The sequence below is a fragment of the Hippopotamus amphibius genome, chromosome 5, assembly GCF_030028045.1.
Source record: "Hippopotamus amphibius kiboko isolate mHipAmp2 chromosome 5, mHipAmp2.hap2, whole genome shotgun sequence".
NCBI lineage: Eukaryota > Metazoa > Chordata > Mammalia > Artiodactyla > Hippopotamidae > Hippopotamus > Hippopotamus amphibius.
In genome coordinates this window covers 15,754,544-15,772,830 of record NC_080190.1, presented here as the reverse complement: position 1 = coordinate 15,772,830, position 18,287 = coordinate 15,754,544, and the positions used below count along the sequence as shown (strand labels likewise).

At 47.2% G+C, this 18,287-nt stretch overlaps 1 protein-coding gene across 4 annotated transcripts in view; it reads right to left on the bottom strand.

The window, feature by feature from the left end:
• Nucleotides 1–17,940, bottom strand: part of GFRA1 (GDNF family receptor alpha 1) — a 205,012-nt gene extending 187,072 nt beyond the window's left edge. For 3 of the 4 annotated variants that reach the window (XM_057735696.1, XM_057735692.1, XM_057735693.1), the window contains exons 1-3: nucleotides 17,264–17,349; nucleotides 16,093–16,386; nucleotides 14,792–14,875 (exon numbers count right to left, since the gene is read on the bottom strand). In XM_057735696.1, the coding sequence (XP_057591679.1) occupies nucleotides 14,792–14,875; nucleotides 16,093–16,386; nucleotides 17,264–17,303 (418 nt within the window). In that variant the 5' untranslated portion in view covers nucleotides 17,304–17,349. Of the gene's footprint in view, nucleotides 1–14,791; nucleotides 14,876–16,092; nucleotides 16,387–17,263 lie in introns of all 4 variants that reach the window. The other variant, XM_057735695.1, reaches the window with a different exon arrangement.
• Nucleotides 17,941–18,287: the final 347 nt, after the last annotated feature.

The following is an 18,287-nucleotide window of genomic DNA, read 5'->3' as shown; positions in this document are numbered from 1 at the left end:
AGTAGGTCCAGCCAAGGCAGGTACTCAAAAAACTAAGCCACAGTCAAGGGCAGGGAAGCATCTGGGAAAACTGCTGGCCAAATGCAGGGCATTTGTCCTAATCCTCCCTAAAATTAGAAAGATACCATTGTTTCTATTTAAATACAAAGTAGTGCTTAGACCAGAGGTAACTGAGCATCTCTCTTACATGTGGTTGTTTTTGTTCTTGACCTAACAATCAAAAAACGCAACAAGCAGAAGAGCATGTCAGGACCTCGGCCTTAGCAGCTGGACAAACTTGGCTCGAACTCGAGATCTTCCAAAAACTAGCTGTGTGGCCTTAGGCATGTCACTCGACTTCTCTGAGTTTGGGTTTCCTCTTACATAAGATGTAAATAATGCCCCCACCCCACTCAGGCCAACACTCAGGATTAAATGAAATAATCTAAGAAGACATCTAGTATCCTGCTGCTGGGGAGCCAGCAGGCATTTCACAGGTAATGCTTTTCACAATTGCTCGGGCAATCCCAGCCAGCTTTGACTCTGACCTCAGAGCTTGGACTTGAGTTCCTGGAGACCATCACAGCTAAACCTTCAAGCCTAAAGTTTTCCATGGAAATCTCAATCCTTGCTGGCAATGCCTATTTTCCTAAGGAGGAACCTTGTCACACACACACAAAAAAGGTATTTCAAAAAGCCAGATCCTCAGAAAAGGTCCATGTGACCAACCAGCCAGCATTCAAGAAGCAGTTGCCACTAAATCCAAAAGGAAGTCATTTCCAGGCAATGCCCTTCTAAGAGAGGATTCTAGAGGGATCTCATATCCAGACAAAGGGGCTGAGATGAATGGGTAGTGCTCAAGAATTCTGACCCTCACCTGACCCCATGCACAATATAGTAGCAGTAAGTTCACGTTCTCTGCACAGTGACATAGCCCCCAGCAGCTGCGGAATGTCAAAAAGAAGGCTTGGGTCTTAAGTTACCCCTCCTCCACTCTGAGAGGAAAAGAAAACACATTTCTGAGTCTCTCCTTCTTCATGTTTTGCTTATGAGGAGCAAATGTCGACAAGATATAGGATACACGGCTCTGTTTGCCACCAAAATGCACAGAACATAATTTTATATGAAGCTACACCCGCTTAATTGTGATGCATTAAGTATTATGTTCATTGTTTCTGAAAGTGTGTGGAAATGAATAATTTATTTCAGACAAAGGAAACTTGAATATGAAATGCCTCATCTTTTAAAATTACAATTTGGAAGACAAGAATGAAAAAATACCCATAGCCAGTGAACCTTATACTGCTAATAGAAAACAATGCTTCGACTGTTTCTACTCTGTTTGCAAACATTACATTTTTTTAAACATTCTTGAGAATAATCAGGAAAAAGACACACCAGGTTTTCACTGTGCTCGCAGCCGCTCAACACAGGGCTAGCATATCTAATGTTAATTTTCTGTGCTGGGTTTCCTCTCCTTTTCCTACCAACACCTTGGCTCACCTAGAGTTCACTCCCCACGTGCCCACACCCCAGTCTCGGCCACCCCCTTCCAGAGCGCTCTTTTCTCTCCTGCATCCCAGTTCCCTTCCTTGCTCCTCTTCCCGCCCCCTCCCTGGCACTCCCTGTGCTCTGTACCCTCTTTCTGGTTTCATCATCCTCCCAACAGCTAGCACAGTGCCAGGCACAGAGGAGGTTCTCAAAGAATGTGACTATTCTTATTTGTAGAGACGCTAACGGAGGTTTTGGACTGAACTGAATTGGGGATCATCATTTCCGATATGGCTATTGATGTCTTTTTTTTTTTCTTTCAGAGCAGAAAAAATCTACATCCACTTGAATAACCTACTATTGCAATTTCATGCTAATAAATTGGGAGAGGAGGGAGAAGGGAGTTAGGGCACATATGAAAGGAAGCCACTGGCAGTCATCCTCCTACCATTTCCCAAGCACTTTCCAGTGCTCTTCCTAAGTGTTACTGCCAATAACCTTATGAATTGGATATTAGTATTATCCCCATTTATAGGCAGAGTCTCTATTAACCCAGGGTCCCACAGCTAGTAAGTGCTGGAATGTGGAACTCAGATCTGGGTGTGTTTAACCCCAAGACTTTGCTCTTTGCCACTGCTATTCTGCATTTCATATTTTCCTAGGATCAGCGGGACCTCATCCCCTGCCCCTCCTCAGCCCCACCCCAATCTCTGGAATGAATACAGATGGTCTGCCTAGTGGCTCTTGAGGAAAAAGCTACCCAGCACCACATCTCCCCTCTCCCACCCCAATGGTATCATTAAAACAACGTCATAAACACACCTTGGGCTCAAGAAAGGACAGAGAGAGTTTGGTTACTCCTTAGGAATCACTCTGTGAGCTGTGGTAATTACTGGCTGCCGGCCCAAAGGCCCTCCCTCCTCATCCTTCTCTCACCGGGCTTGCCCTGGGGTTAGCGGGCATCTCTTTCAATTAAGACAACTCCCTGTATTTAGAATCTTTGAGTTTTTTATTCAGACTGTCTCTTGCAAAATGTTCTGAAGCAAGTCGAGAACGTGGCACAGAAAACTACAAAGTGAGACCCAGGACTAGGGAACTGGAAGTATAAAATAGTACACAGAGAAGAAATGCAGAAACAAGCCCATACATCGAGTCCTCCCCACTGGCAGACCACAGACAGGTTGAGCAGGGCCCTCTCTCCCAGCCAGGAGGACAGCTCTGGCCTGGAGAACCAAAACACCCACACCTGACCACTGTCCCCAAGTCAAAAAGCAGAAGCCTATCCTGATTCCAGGCTGGAGGGCAGCACTGGGTTTGGGATTGGGGTGCTGCAGAAGGCAGATGGGGAGCCATTCCTCTGGGGGGGTCCCAGTCTGTCCACATTCCCACTGACCTCCAGGCTGCCTCCTTTCACCAGTCAGGTCTAAGGGGCCCCACTGAACAATCTTCCATGACACCCTTTCTCCTGTTACAAGACAAATGCCTCCAAGCATAAAGACTTCCTGACTGGGCTCCAGACCACCCTGCCTCCTGCACTCACCCCTGCTGGCACCTCTCTGCTCTATTGTCACCTGTTCTCCATGTGCCCCACTCCCTTCCCAAGACCACCTTGTGAGGACCAAGCAGCCTCACTGGCTCCTGCTCCTCTGCCCACCTTGGGCACCTAAATGGGGAGCTGTGTGGACAGGGTACCTTGTGCATCTTTTCCCCTCAAGGAGAAGGTCTGGGAGAGAGAAGCTTGAAATTGACCTATACTTGCTCTGTGTCCATCAGGAGCTGAGGCAAACAGACACCTTCTGAGATGAAGAGTTACTAACCCTAACAGCAGACCTACATCATTCTCCAGTCTGGAAGCATCCAGACCCCTCTCTATGCCTGTATGACACAAAACTATATTAAGTTGAACCATATGAATGTATGCCATTCTAGCATGTTGACCTACCAAAACTGGCAATTTCATGTGATTCCACCTAAAAATCCCAACAATACTGCGGTACGTTAGCCATCATCCTCCCCTGGGTCTGCTGAGACAAAGGCCAAGCCCCTGAGCATGGCAAACCTGCCTCTCTTCCCAGCTCTTCTCCCACCACTGCTCATAGCAAGGGCCCCAGCCATCAAAAGCAGCTTGTTACAGCATCCTGGACACTTAGTGCCTTTGCCCATGCTGTTGCCCCTGTCTCGAATGCCCTCCTCAACCACCCCTACTTACCAAACTCTTATCCACTCCTCAAAACCCAGCTCAGAGTCCCCTTCAGCAAGCCTTCTCTGACCCATAACTCCATCTAGTCAGTTACTCCCTCCTTAGGGCTACATGTGAGTCTTATACAGTGTTCCACTCATTTGCCTACTACTTTGCAACATAACTTATTTCTTTTATACCTTTCCCTAAAACAGAAAAAGAGAATTCTTAAAAGGCAATAGCAGGGTCCTATTTATCTCTGAATTACCTGGGCCTCTCACTAGGCTCATAGTAAGTTCTCAATAAATATGTGATGAATGAATTTGGCAGAAATGCCATTCCATCACACCGAAATACTGAAAATTGAGATCACAGAAACCGAGCAACTCATCTCCATTATATTATACTTATTTTATATCTAATATATACTATTATATATTACATATGTGTGTATCTTACACATACACACATATCTATAACTCAGTACAAAGTGTCTAAGACTTTTTCATTCAGTTTGTGCTCTTGACTTTCAGGGATTCTCTCTCTTGTTATACGTATGCAAATAGATGCTGCAACATGGGTCCTGGAGCCAGACTTTCTGGGTGATGCTGTGGCTCTACCCATTCCTAGGCATGTGCCCTCAGGCCAGTTCCTTACCTGGGTCTCAGTTTCCTTATCCACCAAGCGGGGCTAAGAGTACCTTCTACTAAACAAGGTTGACACAAGTTATTGCATGTAAAACAACTAGCTCATTGCTTCCCACAGCTGTTGTAATTATTATTTTTATTTCTCTTAAGGTCTCATGGGGGGGGGGGTGGGTAACCATTTTCAATTGGGAGTATGTTTAGAGTTTCAGCCTGGTCACTCCTCCCATTCAAATGCCACTTGCCATTCCTAAGCATACAAGAATATAATAGTTTCATCAAGGGCTCTTCGGAATTCTCTGATCTCCTGGTATCTCCTTCATCAAGAGTTTATTTGAAACTCATACTAACAGGGATCAATGAAACATTTCATAAACATGGGCTTTAAGAAACCTGCTGGCCTCTTCCTACAAAGAATGCAATCAATACTTATTTTCATACATTATTAACTGTACACAAAACAATAATGTACAAAAGGCAACAGAAATAACAGCTGGCAAGATGTTTCTTAGACCATTCGGAGGGACATAAAGAAAAGTGGTACCAGCATGATGGAAGATAAATGAATAGCATATTAGGTCATCTTAAAGGGGGACTAAACTACATATTCCTTTCTTTACCACTGTGTAATGCTATTTGTATGACAACATGACAGAAAAAAAGGCCCTAGGCATTCTGCTCGACTTTAGAAACCTTCCACCTCACACTGAAATGAAAAAAGATATAATCCAGAAATTGCTTCTTTGGTTAATATTTCTGCAGTTCCGCAGGAATGGTTTTAATAGCGTGCGTGCTCTGGATTTCAGCTGTCAATTAAGAACCCATCAGAATGCAGGGCTAAATATTAAAATAATAGATATTGGTTTATATTTCAACTTTAAAGGCCTTTTGTCAAATAGTGTTTTCAGGTGGAAGACAGAGGAAGGGAAACTGGGAATTAAGGAGGAAGAGTAGGAACTAGATAGCTCCTCCTTAATGAATGATCTGGTGGGTACTTAAAATTTCATCACATAACAGAAGAAAGAGCACAGGCTTTGGAGAGGCAGGAATAAGATGCAAAACTTAATTCTTCCACTTATTGGCTGTGTGGCACTGAGAAAGTTAATCAACTTCTCTGATCTCAGGTGTCCCTCTTTGAAATCAGAGATCATTATATACCCACCTTTTAGCATGGTTGGGGACCAAAAGGAAATAATGGCCTTGAACAGGCAGCCCAGTGCAGGGCAGGCAGCAGGGGCTCCCCAGGGAACTCTACTCCCCACACTTACCTCCTCTTTAAAGAGACTGCAGGTCTGAAGATAACACAGCTCTAGGGCTACGGGCAGAGTCCCAGAGGCGATTGCGGTTTGACCAAAAATTGGCCATTTGACCAAATGATTAAAAGTCTGTCATATGCTAATACTCGGACGGGGCGGACCGTGGGCCAATTTAGTAAGAGTAAATTGCAATTGATTTTCGAAGAAATTACTTGTTCTCTTGCCTTTCCTCAGCTGTGTCACACTCTCTCACACACAGCTGCCTTTGTCACAGCCAGAACCAACTGAAACACTTGTCAAGGGAGATCTTTTTGAGGCAAAGTGTTTAATAATACAGACATCCACACTCACACACACTATAAATATACACACAGGTGAACAGGCAGATATATAAATACATCTCTATCTGTGTGTGTGTGTGTGTGTGTGTGTATATACATGTTTATATAGATGTTCTAGAGGGCTCAAACTTAGAAACGATTCTGCACCATGACCGTACCCGTCTGTGTGTTTTACAAATCCCTCTGTGGTTGGAGAGCTATCCTGAGTCATTTTTATTTTTACAACAACCTACTATTTGAAGAAAGATCAGAAAAGAGCACACCCCTAAAATCTCCTCTCCATACTCTCCCCAGCCCAATCTGTGCAAATCCCTGGATAGGAAAAGAAAATGGTTAAAAGATCACAGAAGATAAAAAATCATAAGAATAAAGGTTAACAATGGCTGCTTTCACCCCTAATTTCTGATATGGTGATAGACCCTCTTAGAACATTAATTAGAATGGGAAGAGAGATGAAAGAAATGCCCAGGGGACATAATAAATTAGCCCCTTATGCAAATTACCCATTCGTGCTCATCACTGACCCAGCTAGTGGAGTCTCTAAATTACGGGAAATGGTTAGCTTCTTTAACAAAACATTCCAGACAAAAGGTTAATTTTTTTTTAATCTGAAAGCTGGGAGGGCTTAAAGCAACAAACAATTCGTCAGTTCTCCTTGCAGACAATTCTGAAGGGGGCCAAAAGATAGGAAAATTAACGTTCTGGCCCCTGACTCCTGTTACTAAACAGAGACATTAATTAATCCTTGTTCTGAAACAATTCCGAAACAATGGACAACCACTTCCCTAACCAAAGGGGAAGGCTGTGCTTTTCACCTTAACTGTGAGAAGAGTCTGGCATCCTAAAAGGGTGCACGGCTGAGGAGCAGGTGAAGGACAATGTAAAGGAGGTGGGGAAATGCCAGGAGATGGAGAGTTTCAAATATCAATTTAAAAACAAACACATACCTAATTTTACTTGTCATCACTGTCCTAGACAATTTATGTTTTACCCTGCTAGAAATTTATGGAACTCTCAGTTTTCTTATCAGTAGAATAAGGGGATTGGACCAGAATGACCTCCAAAAATCCTACAGCAACGACAATCCAGGGATTTTATTTATCCCTTTGTTTTTTACACAGTACTTCCAATAACTTAATTTGCTTAAATATAATCTTATGACATGCATTTTGTCTTCTGAACCCACTCCTGGCTTCCTTTTCTCTTTCCTACTCTCATCTTCCCCTCTTCCTTATTTTCTCCACTTATTTCTTATTTTATCTTCCTCCATGTATTCAAATGAGATGCTTTCAATCCATTCTGGTTCAAAGTAAAGTACAGATTGAATAAATCATGCTGTATAAATGTTATTAATATGAAAAATATACATGGCAAGATGACGAGTTTCTCTGATATGAAGAAAAGGCTAGAAAGGAAAACAGTAAGTCACAGAATAATACAAGACTCAATATGCAGGCCCTTAGAGAAAGAAGGAAAATATGTTACAGGTCATCCTCCTCCACTGCCCTCGTTTTACAAAAGAAGGAGATGTCTCTCAGGAAGGGTAAACACTTGTCCAAGGTCACCAGCTAGTTAGAGGTAAAGCTGGAAGCAGAACACAGCCTCCTGACTCCTGGACCAGTGCACTTTGGACCAAACAATCCCGATAACTTCTCTTGAGAATTCGCCACTGTATCCCAGAGAACAAAAAAAGGACATCCTTTGGAAAGAATAAGCTTCGACAGCAGAAAAATTAAGAGATGGCAGAAAGAAATACTTCAGAGGACTAAGGAAAAGGAATGAGGACAGAGATATTGGCTATAAATAATTTTGCACCGTGTAACAATCTTCAGTTCATGCAATTACCTGTCACTCACCGATGTTTTATCTCCCCTCTTCTGATAACGGGACCTACAGTAACCCTATGCAAAATATTTGACTGTCTCTACTTTCACAGCCTGCACTGGAACTTTCTGGCCTTTGCCAGAAGTATCTAGACAGTGGAATGACCTGACGCTTTACTCATGAAACTTCTTAAGGTTGACAGTTAATCTAAATAATAAAATTTGCCTTTAAGAAGTGGCCGGTGACACAAGAAGACACAGATTCCTCAGGTCATCAGGCAGGTAATAAGAAAGCACATGTAGACTTCGACTCCCATTTTTGTAAAAAAATTTTTAAAAGTTAAATATATGTATACACACACATATATTCATATATATAGGAAAAAGGCTGAAAAGGCTCATATCAGATGTTTCCAGTGGTTATCTTTGGGGGCAGAGACTATGAGTGGCTTAAATTCGCTTTCCTCTTCTACCTGTTTGTAATTTCTTATTGTTGTACTATAAAAATGGGTCGCTGAGGGGCTGAAGAGCGAGAGGATAAAAGCCAAAAGTAGTGGTCTGTGAAAGTGAAATGTAAGTGTACTTAGCAGAGCCTGTGGAGACAGAAGCCTCTCCCAGGTTTCAGGCATGCCCTTCTCAGGGAGCAGTAATTCTTCCTGCTATGAGGGGCGTTGCAAAGAAGATTTATGGGGAGAGGTTAGAAGAATAGGAATCAGTCAAGCTGAGAAGGGTAGGCTGATCACAAGAATCCTTAAGCACAGGAAGAGCTCCCACCCCGGGTGATAGCCAGCTGAAGCAAACTCACCTCCGACCAAACAGCCTAAGGAAGGACCGGGCCCCAGAGGAACAGGGGCATTCAGAGGCAGAAAAAGGAAGACCTTCCCCAAAGGGGATTTAAGACTCAAACTGGGTTATTAATAGATAGGACTTCCCTCCAGGGCCCTCTAGATATTGGATAGATTTCTTATTTCTTGTCCAAGTTAGTTTATGAGCAGCCTTCCGGAAAGCTTCAAGTTGCTATCCTTTTCAAGACATAGAATCATTGTTCACAATCAGGGAATATGGTCTGCTGAAAAAGGGTCCCACTCTTGGAGTCAGGAATGAGCCAGCAGCTCACATGGCCTTGGCACAGCATTAAACATGACTGAGATTTATGGAGGACCAATTATATTTCAGGCACCATGCAAGGCATTTTACATACAGCCTTTTTAATTCCCAAGAACCTGTAAGGGAGGCATCATCACCATTTCATCTTACATTCAAGGAGTCTGAGGTACAGTGAGATCAAATGACCTGCCCAAGACAAAGTAAGTGGCAGAGCTGGGGATGCACCCAGCTGAGTGGAACTCCAGAGCACACCTTCTTTCACCATCGCGTACAAAGATGAAGAGGCGTGAAGCCACCCAGAGCACTGGTGGGATAGCAACTGCTCAACCTGGTTTGTTTAGACATGGGGTCACTGGGGTGAGATAGAAGGAAGGTCGATTAATAGAAGAATCTATGAAGGGACACTGAAACCAGATCATTCCTGGAAGTCACCTAGGTGCTAAGGTAACATCTGGCAACGGGTGGGCAGGTTGGACTGGGAGAGACTAGATACAAGGATGGGGCCAGTAAGAAGGCCAATGCAAAGTTCAAGTGAAAGATAAGATGGGTAGACTAAGGAAATGGAGAGAGAGAAGCAATTCAAAAGATGGCAGGTAATTCCAGCAGGACTTGGTGACAGGTCCAGCGGAAAGAGAGAGGAGGGTGGAGGAGATAGTGGAGATGATGCCAGAGCTTATGAGTTAGGCAGATACTCCCATCACATGAAACAGGAGACTCAGGAAAAGAAGGATGTAAGGAGAAAAGGGGAGAGATGATGAGATCCATTTTGGACACGCTGAGTTAGAAGGAACTGAGATACATCCAGATGGAGTCATTCAGGAAAGGCTGGTTTAGAGCTCAGGAGAGGGTGGAGTAGGAGGGGAGGCTGAGTCATCGGTGTACATGGTAGCTGAGGTCCCAGAGATGGATGAGGTTTGTCCAGAGAGTATGCAGAACCGAAAGAGGGCAACATTGACCTCCCCTAAGGCAGTGCCAGGTCCAAGTAAAGGTTCTAGAGGCAACCCTCAAGCAGTGCGGCCTGGGCTAAATTGCTTCCCTTCTTTGAACTTCAATTCTGTAAAAGCAGAGGATTAGACGATCAATAAGTCCCTTCTCTGATGTTCAACCACTCATGGCTCATGAGACTCCCGCTCAGAACCAGGACAGATGCTGGGTGCTGAGTAAACACCCAGTGTAACAAGCAAATCCCCGACTTTCCAGTGGGAAAGACAGACGCGTAAATAAGTCCTCTTGATAGGCTGTGATTAACAGCTAGCATAAAGGCAAGAGTAAAATGTAGCATGAGAGTCCTAAGTAGAAGTGCCTGTCTGGGGGAATTCCAGCACAGCCCTCAGAGATGAAACTTGATCTTGGTCTTGAAGAACTAAGAGTAACTTCCCAAACAGAGGCAAAGCCAAGTGTCAAGGCACGGGAAAGTGAACACACATGGAATATCTGGGAATGGATTGCTCAGCAAGCTTGACTGGAGAGGTGATACGGTTTAAAGAGGGAGGGCGGGGCCAAGGCAGGCTTCAGAGGAGTTTACGATATGCCAGAATAGACAACAAAGAACTTATAGGGGTTCTCATGACTAGAGACATCATGATTAGAGAGCTGAGTGGAAAGGAGAGGACCACCCCATACCCCCAGCAGCTGGTATTTACAAGCCCTTCTCTCTTGTCATGATTTGACAAGACAGCAGATGATCTTATAAGGTTCTTCGTCAACAAGTAAAAATTTTAAGTCTTTAATAGTGACATAAACATGATGGTACATTAAAACAGATATGCTGGGCTTCCTAGGTGGCGCAGTGGTTGAGAATCCACCTGCCAATGCAGGGGACACGGGTTCGATCCCTGCTCCAGGAAGATCCCACATGCTGCAGAGCAACTAAGCCCGTGCGCCACAACTATTGAGCCTGCGCTTTAGAGCCCATGAGCCACAACTGTTGAGCCCACGTGCTGCAACTACTGAAGCCCACGCACCTAGAGCCCGAGCTCCACAACAAGAGAAGCCACGGCAACGAGGAGCCCGCACACCGCAACAAAGAGTAGCCCCCACTCACCACAACTAAAAAGAAAGCCCACGCACAGCAAAAAAAAGACCCAACACAGACAATAAAATAATAAATAAATAAATAAATAATAAATAAAATAAATAAATAAAAACAGATGCTAAACATGGCTCATTGCTTACAGCATCATTCAAAAAAGGGGTCAGACTCAAAAGAGAGTTTAGGAGCATCTGATTCTGGGGCAAGCCATTTCCAAGTACTTGGGGACCAATCTCAAGATCCTAAGGCTTCCTGGGAAGGTCTGAGCCACTCCTGGGATGGGGTAGGGAAATGGTGGCAAAGCCAGAGAACTAGAACTCTGTCTTTCACCAAATCAGATTTCAGATGTTCAAATCCTAGCATCACTCTTTCCCCACGATCTCTCCACTTGACTCTTATTTGCAATACCATCGACTCTGATTACATTTGAGGAAGGTCTGGCATTTCTTGACTGTTTCTACAAAAGCCAACCTCCCAATCAATACTTTTAAACCTTGGAGCCCACTTACTTTAATCCCTTGCTGCCATAAAGGGGCTTACATCCTTCCTCTGATCCTCTATTTTTAGGCTTTTCTCGGCACCCACTCCACTTTCCAAATTTCTCACTGCTTTGTTCTCCCCCCTCCCAGAGTCCAAAAACATTGCCAACAGGCTCATCTTCCTTTCACATTGCTATTTATTTCTTGCTTCTTGAACTTTTGTGAAGAAGAAAAGGCAAGGCAGAATGGAGGTTAAAGAGCAGAGTCTTGGTTGAGAGACAGATGTGAAACACCATCTGAACGCTCCATTCTCTGAGCCTGCAAGCTCCCACACGGCTCTGCCCTCTTGGCTCCCAAGACACTGTCCTGTGTTCTCTCCTCCCCTCCAACATCCTCCTGACTGGCTCACTTTTTCCTCTGTGTCCTCTTGCTCACTGCGTGGTGAGACCCCTAAAAACCACACCAGTGTCCACCCACAGAATGGGCACTTCCTAGAGCCCTTCAAAGTGCCTTAGAGCCAAAGCTTTTGCTTCCACTATTGCATTTCCTGGAGAATAAGCCCTCCAACCTCCCACCGCAATTCTCACCAGACTAGGATGCTTGATTTCCCTTCGGCAGCTAGATTCCACCTTATTTTTTTCCCTTCCTTGTTCCTGCCACTGATAATACCTCAATATGGCCTTTTCACTGGTGATCAAGTAAACAATGTCAAAGACGGCTGTGGGTTTGAAGAGTCCAAAGAAAATGGAAACGCAAGAACATCAAACACGTCTTGTTTGTTGAGAGGATTCAGCTCACACTTAATGTACGTGGATAAACATTCTCTTCACCTTGGGCAGAGAAATCCAAATATGGAAACTCTGAATGCTACCCTATCTGTAAAAGGCAACGGCCCTGTTGTCCTGGTTTCCTCAGAGAGATTTTCAAGACAGAAGAGATGTTCTAGAGACTCAGATTCAAACCGTGAACAGCAACATTCATCATCCTGATCCTCTGTCCCTCTCCATCCTACAAATGCCAAACTGGATAACATGCATTATTCAATGGCCTAAAACCTCTCAGGGCTCCATTTGGCTTTCCTCTACCCACTTAAGGAACACAGTCACTGTCTGAGGTCAAAGCTCATTACAGCTGGAACCTAAATCCAGTGCCCTTGAGATACAAAATACAGCTCGAGACAAGACCTTCCTGGCTCTGAGTAATTCACCATGGCTTCTGGGGCCTCGGTAGGCTGCATCTCACAAACTGAGGATCATATTTGCTATGAAAAGACACCTGTTTGAGAGAGGGATCCAAAAAATGAATGAGTGGGACTTGGTCCATGCAGAAGAATTTCTGACACTCATCTAAAAACTCCAGCCAAGCCAGCGGTATCCGAGAATGACCAGGTCACTTTCAGTGGAGAATGAATGCAAGGACTGAAAAGAGCAACAGTGAAGGTGCAGTGGAAGAAGTCTGGAGGCGACGGTCTTCTTTCAGAATCACGGACTCTTAGGACTGGAGATTTTTACTCCAATGGCCTCATTCTACCAAGAAAATAGAGACCCAGAGAGCGGAAAATGAGTCTACTGCAGCCCTATAGCTCATAACAGTTTTGAAATTAAAACCCAAATGAACTTTCCTCCTTCCCTACTTCCTCACTCTCACTGTCTCTGGGGAGGTTCGTATGCTTCCAGGCATCAGTTCAAAGACTGAGGGGTAATGATTCCATGGCTCAGCGGCCAGCAAGAGACACTGCCCCTCATGGTGCTAGGAAGGGTAGCTTCGTTTCTGGCACCCCATCCTAGATCCTACTGACCTGCTCCCACAACAGCTCAGGTGGTCATAAACTCATCTGTGCATCCCTGCTTCACTGCCTGAGCCACTGTCCTGGCTGGGCCAAAGGACAGAAAGCACTGACAGGGATTTGGGGTGGATATTATGGGTATCATTCAGGATCATGTATGATTATGAATGCCTCTGATACTAAACTTGTCCTCTTATTTATGTGCATGTGAAGCACCCAGCCTAGGGATCTTCTTAAAATGCAAATTCTTGATCAGTAGCTCTGGGATAGAGCCTGGGATTCCACACTTCTAACAAACTCCTAGGTGATGTCCATGCTGCTGGTCTGAGGACCACACTATGACTAGCAAGGGGCAGATGTTACAAAATCTTGCAAAACAAATCTAGGTTTAAATTCTCGTTCCACCATTTAGGAGCTCAGTGACCTTGGGTTGGCTTCCTGACTTCACCCTGCGTCAATCATCTCATCTCTAAAATGGAAATAACAATATCTAAGAAGCAATTGATGATGACTACATAAGTTAATGATGAAAAGATCTTAAACAGTGCCTGGCATATAATAAGAGCTTAATAAATGCCAGTTGCTGGCTGCCTCTAAGATTCACCAGAGCAGACAGGACGTCTGTCTGGCTCACTGCCCAAACCCCAATGGCGAGGATGTAGTAGGTGCTCAACGGATACTTGTGGAGGAATGCATGTATGTATAATACACCCACACATAATTTCAGTATTTACATACTTGGTTCTATGACTTTCAGCAGGAAAACATAAAACATTTAGAACACTAGAACACTCTCACCAGTACCAAACCATGATCTCATAGATTCAAATTCAACGTGAATCACCATGTTTCACCACCGAGAAACATACAATTTATGATGGCTATATATACTTGAGAAAAAGTCTTAACTGTAAACAAATAAAGACAACATCAGTCTGGAATCTGTATGTCATTAAGGGAAATTATTGCCTTACTCATTATTTATGGGGCTGTCTGAATGCAAATGTTATGAAAAACTTAACTCTAAAACTAAGTTCACTTCCAAACCAAATGTAGATTTGCAAAGAGAGACAAAACAAACCATGGGAAGCGAGATCACTTTTGCAAGGGCAGTAATGTATTCTCCTGTACATGCACACACTTGCTCAGGAAAAATTAGAAACAAAAAAAGATGTTAACAAATAGTAGAGGTTAATCTTTTAAATCAAAGACAGACAAGTGAATCCGTCCAGTATTCTTCAACAATCTAAGATTATCTTCAGGCGTCTTGTAAAGTAAAGTGGCATCATTTAAACAGATCCCATTTCCAGGGAGGCACTGTATACAGTATGCAGCAAGAAGGGAATACGATTGCCACCTACAGACAGAAGTGGCACTCCCTTTGCAAGAACTGGCCAATCATATTTTAATGCGGAAAAAAAAATTCAACCAAGTCACCTCCCTCCAACCTCTTTCAAACCACCACACCACATTACTTCATTTAGAATTACTTTCAAGTCATACAATCATCTCTAGGCATTCTGCCTCTTCATTATCATCATCCTATTTCTAATTTCCCAGAAACACTGCGCCATTCAACTATCTACTTACACACTACTTGAGAGCCAAAGAGAATGCAAGCCAACGGATTTCAAGCAGGCGAAGGCATCAGGGTAGAAGTATAAATCTGCTTACCTGGTATGAATGGGACCACCCGGAATATATCAGACAATCTGCTGTTAACTGGTTCATATGGGGAATCTTCAAGCAGATCATTTCCTAAACAACAGAAAGATTGGGCTCAGATCTGGAAAACAGACATATTTCAGGCAGTTTTTGTTACTGAATCTGAATTCTAATTATGTTATGATTGTGTAACAAAAAGATGCTGAAACTTTCAAAGATTTCAAATGCATCTATTTGGCTCTGGTTATTTCTTTTCATTCCCTCTGCCTCTGTTGTCCTTGCTCTCCCCAGAGTGCCATGAAAACATTGGAGAGCAACCCAGCCTGATCTTGCCAGAAAACTCTCCCACTCTTTGCAAAGGAATGAAATCGGAGAGGAAGGAACCAGTGATGTCACAAGCCCAGCTTGCCTCCAGGAGCCAGTGGAAGAAAGGTGACCCAAAAAAGGCCCCCTTTTTCTTGCTTCCAAAACATGGCATGCAGTCAGAAAGCAGGTACCCTGGCTATTAAATAGTCAGTCTCTGAAACAGGTTTTCATTAACAAGTTCTGGAGGAAGTGGCAGCTGAGAGGTCAAATCTGTATGTTACAAATTTTCAGCATGAGTCTAGGTGGAGAATGAATGCACTGAATGTTTGTGTTAGATTTACAAACATGAGCCACCTCTGGCACACAAGGACCAAAAAACTGCCGTTGTAATGGATGGCTGTGACAAGTAGACCTTTCCCTCTCTGAGCCACTTCTGCATTAACCAAGGTTGAACCACATCAGCTTGTTTAAGACTCAGCTAATCTAAGATGACAAATGTTTTTTTCCCACATCTGCCTTTGATCAGAGTGAGGATGGTGGTGGGGGTAAAGACAGAATAGATTCCACTGGACCTTTTATTCTCAATTCTTTATCTTATGTCAGTATAGATAGAGAAGAAGAAGAGAGGGGGAACCTCCAGGCAAGATGCAGTGCAAGCCTTTGATTATTCTGTGAAGCCAGCTCTCCTCCTTGGAGAGAAGTTGCAGGTTCCTTGGCGTGGCCTTTAATGGATTCCTACTCCGATGTTCTGACCAAGTTTCAAAGAGGTCAGCAGGGTCCCTGGGATGTCCCTCCATCCCCTCACGGGGTTTTCCAACAACCAGGCCCCAACAATGCTGCTAGGGAGGCAGCAAACACCAGCTGCCGACGTCCCTGGGGGCCAATGAAAGGTCCTCATTCTGCAGCTGGGGAGAAGCGAGTGGAGGATGAGGTCAGCCAGACCCCAGGCCTAGGGGCCCGCCTGCCTCCAGGGGCTGGGGGATGGGGGGAAGAAGGTCGCGTACCCTGCAGGCTCTGGTACATGCTCCAGTAGATGCGCAGACAGTTCTTCTCCTTCTTCATACCCCGCTTGCAGCGGCAGTTGTAAAGCGACTTCTGTTTGAGGGCCTCCATGGCGCTGCGGCACTCGTCCTTGGCCTCCAGGCCGGATGTCAAGCTGAAGTTGGTCTCCTTGCCCGCCACGCACTGCCTCAGCGTGCGGTACTTGGTGCTGCAGCTCTGCTCCTTCAGACACTGATCGCTGGCTTTCACACAGTCCAGGCGGTCCCCGCCGCTCACCTCGGCCGACAGGAGCACGTCTGCGGGTGGAGGGGAGGGAGCGTGAGTGCGGCCGGGCAGGGGCGCGGTGCGCCAGTCCGGAGGGGGAGGGCGCGCGCGGCACCGGGCTTCTGGGGCTCCTCGCGGATGGAGCGCGCCCGCCCCCCTACGCCCGGGAGTCCGTTTTCCCGCCCGGGCACCTCCAGCAGCTGGTCTCCCCCCACCCCAACTCCCGAGGCCCTCCGAGGCTTTGCGGGCTTTTCGCGGTTTGTCCGCGAGCCCGCGCTGCCCAATGCGCCTGCCGCCCCTGCCGCCCGGGGACGGACCGGCCTCAGCGGCTGCTCGGCCTCTAGAGCCGCCGTCCCGCCGTCCCCGGCTCCAGCCCCTCTCCCGGTCCGGCCCGGCCCTACTGAAGCCCCGGGGCTTTGGGCAGCGGAGAGCCGCGGCGGGCTGGGAGCCGGGCGCCGAGAGGGCGAGCCCTGGTCCCAGGCCCGCTCGGCGGGGAGCACCGAGATGCTATTCGGGGAAAAGTTTTCCCTTCCAAGTTTGCTCTCCTGGCCGGGGGACACCCCACCTGCCCGCCGCGCCTCCGCGAGCTCCCCGGGACTCGCGAGGGGCGTCGGGCTTGCGGGGCTGGAGGGCTCGGACCCTTTAATTTCCCGCCAGGCTAGCACATCAAAAACGTAAGAAACAAAAACCAAGGAAGCAAAGCTGCGGGCAAGTGCCGCGCCGCCCCCGCCCCGCCCCCCCCAGCCCGGGGTGCTGAGGATTCCGGATCCCCCTCCCCAAAACGAAACTTCGCGGTCCCACACCCACCGCACCCGCGCCGCAATGTTGGGGGTGGGGGTGGGAGGGCTGCCGCTAGTACTCCTCGGAAAGACTCAGCCGATAGGAACGCTAGCGGCGGCCTCGACTTACCCAGGAGCGGCAGCACGAAGTACAGGGTCGCCAGGAACATGGTGCCTGCGCGCAGCTGGTCCCCGCCCCCCCGAAAATCCCGAGCTGCCGCTGGGTCTCGCCGGGGGAGCTCAGCATGCAGCGATCGCCGGACGGCCGCGCTGCTCTGGCCGCCCAAAGTTCAGCTCCATCCAGTGCGAGAGGAAACTCCCCGGTCCGTCCGCCGCCACCGCCTCCGGCGACTCAGCTCCGGGCGGGCGGCTGGCGCGAGGGCGGGAGGCGGTTCCGCTTTTAGGGGTTCAGGTCCGACCCAACCTGGAAGGGAGAGCGCGCTTTGAAAAGAGAGCGGAGAGTGCTGGGGCCTCCCCCGCCCCTCGGCCCTCCCCTGCTCCCGCCTTGGGGGACTTTTTAGCGCCCGGGTGAGGGCCCACCCCTAGCCGTGCCGGGGCGCGGGGAGGGGGCGCAGGGGGTGCATGTGCGTGTATTCCGGGGAGCCGCCCGCACGGACAGGGAGGAGGCTGGAGAGGTCGGACGCGGGCTCCCAAAGTCCAACGGAGTGTCTATTGGGTCCAACCCAAGAGGATGAACGCAGGCAAATAAATAAATAACGTTACTTTCGGAGCGCTTGAGAGCGGAGCCGGCCGCTGCCAGGAGTCGAAGCACTCGGCGGCGGCAGCTTTCTCGCCAGCCCTGGCGCGGAAAGAGCCCCTTCTCCCGGGAAGTTCGCCGCCCCCTCCTCGCTCCAGTTAGCTCGTTCAGCCGGCCCTCCCCACCCAAACCACCAATCGCTGCCCCCCGTTGCAGTATCCCCTCCTCCCTGGGCTCGCCTCCATTCAGAGGCAGCAGAGCGAGGGGGAACGGACGTCCCGGTTGGGGCTGAAACCCGGTTCCTGCGCCCCTACCCGCCGCTCGGTCTTCTGCTTGCTCCCAGGCGTCGGTGCCGCGCACACACTAGCCCAGCGCCCCGGAGTCGGGCGCATCAACGCTGCCCCTCCGGCCGAGCGCACGAGCCCGCAGCCCCGGAGCGCCAGGGCAGGTGCAGCCC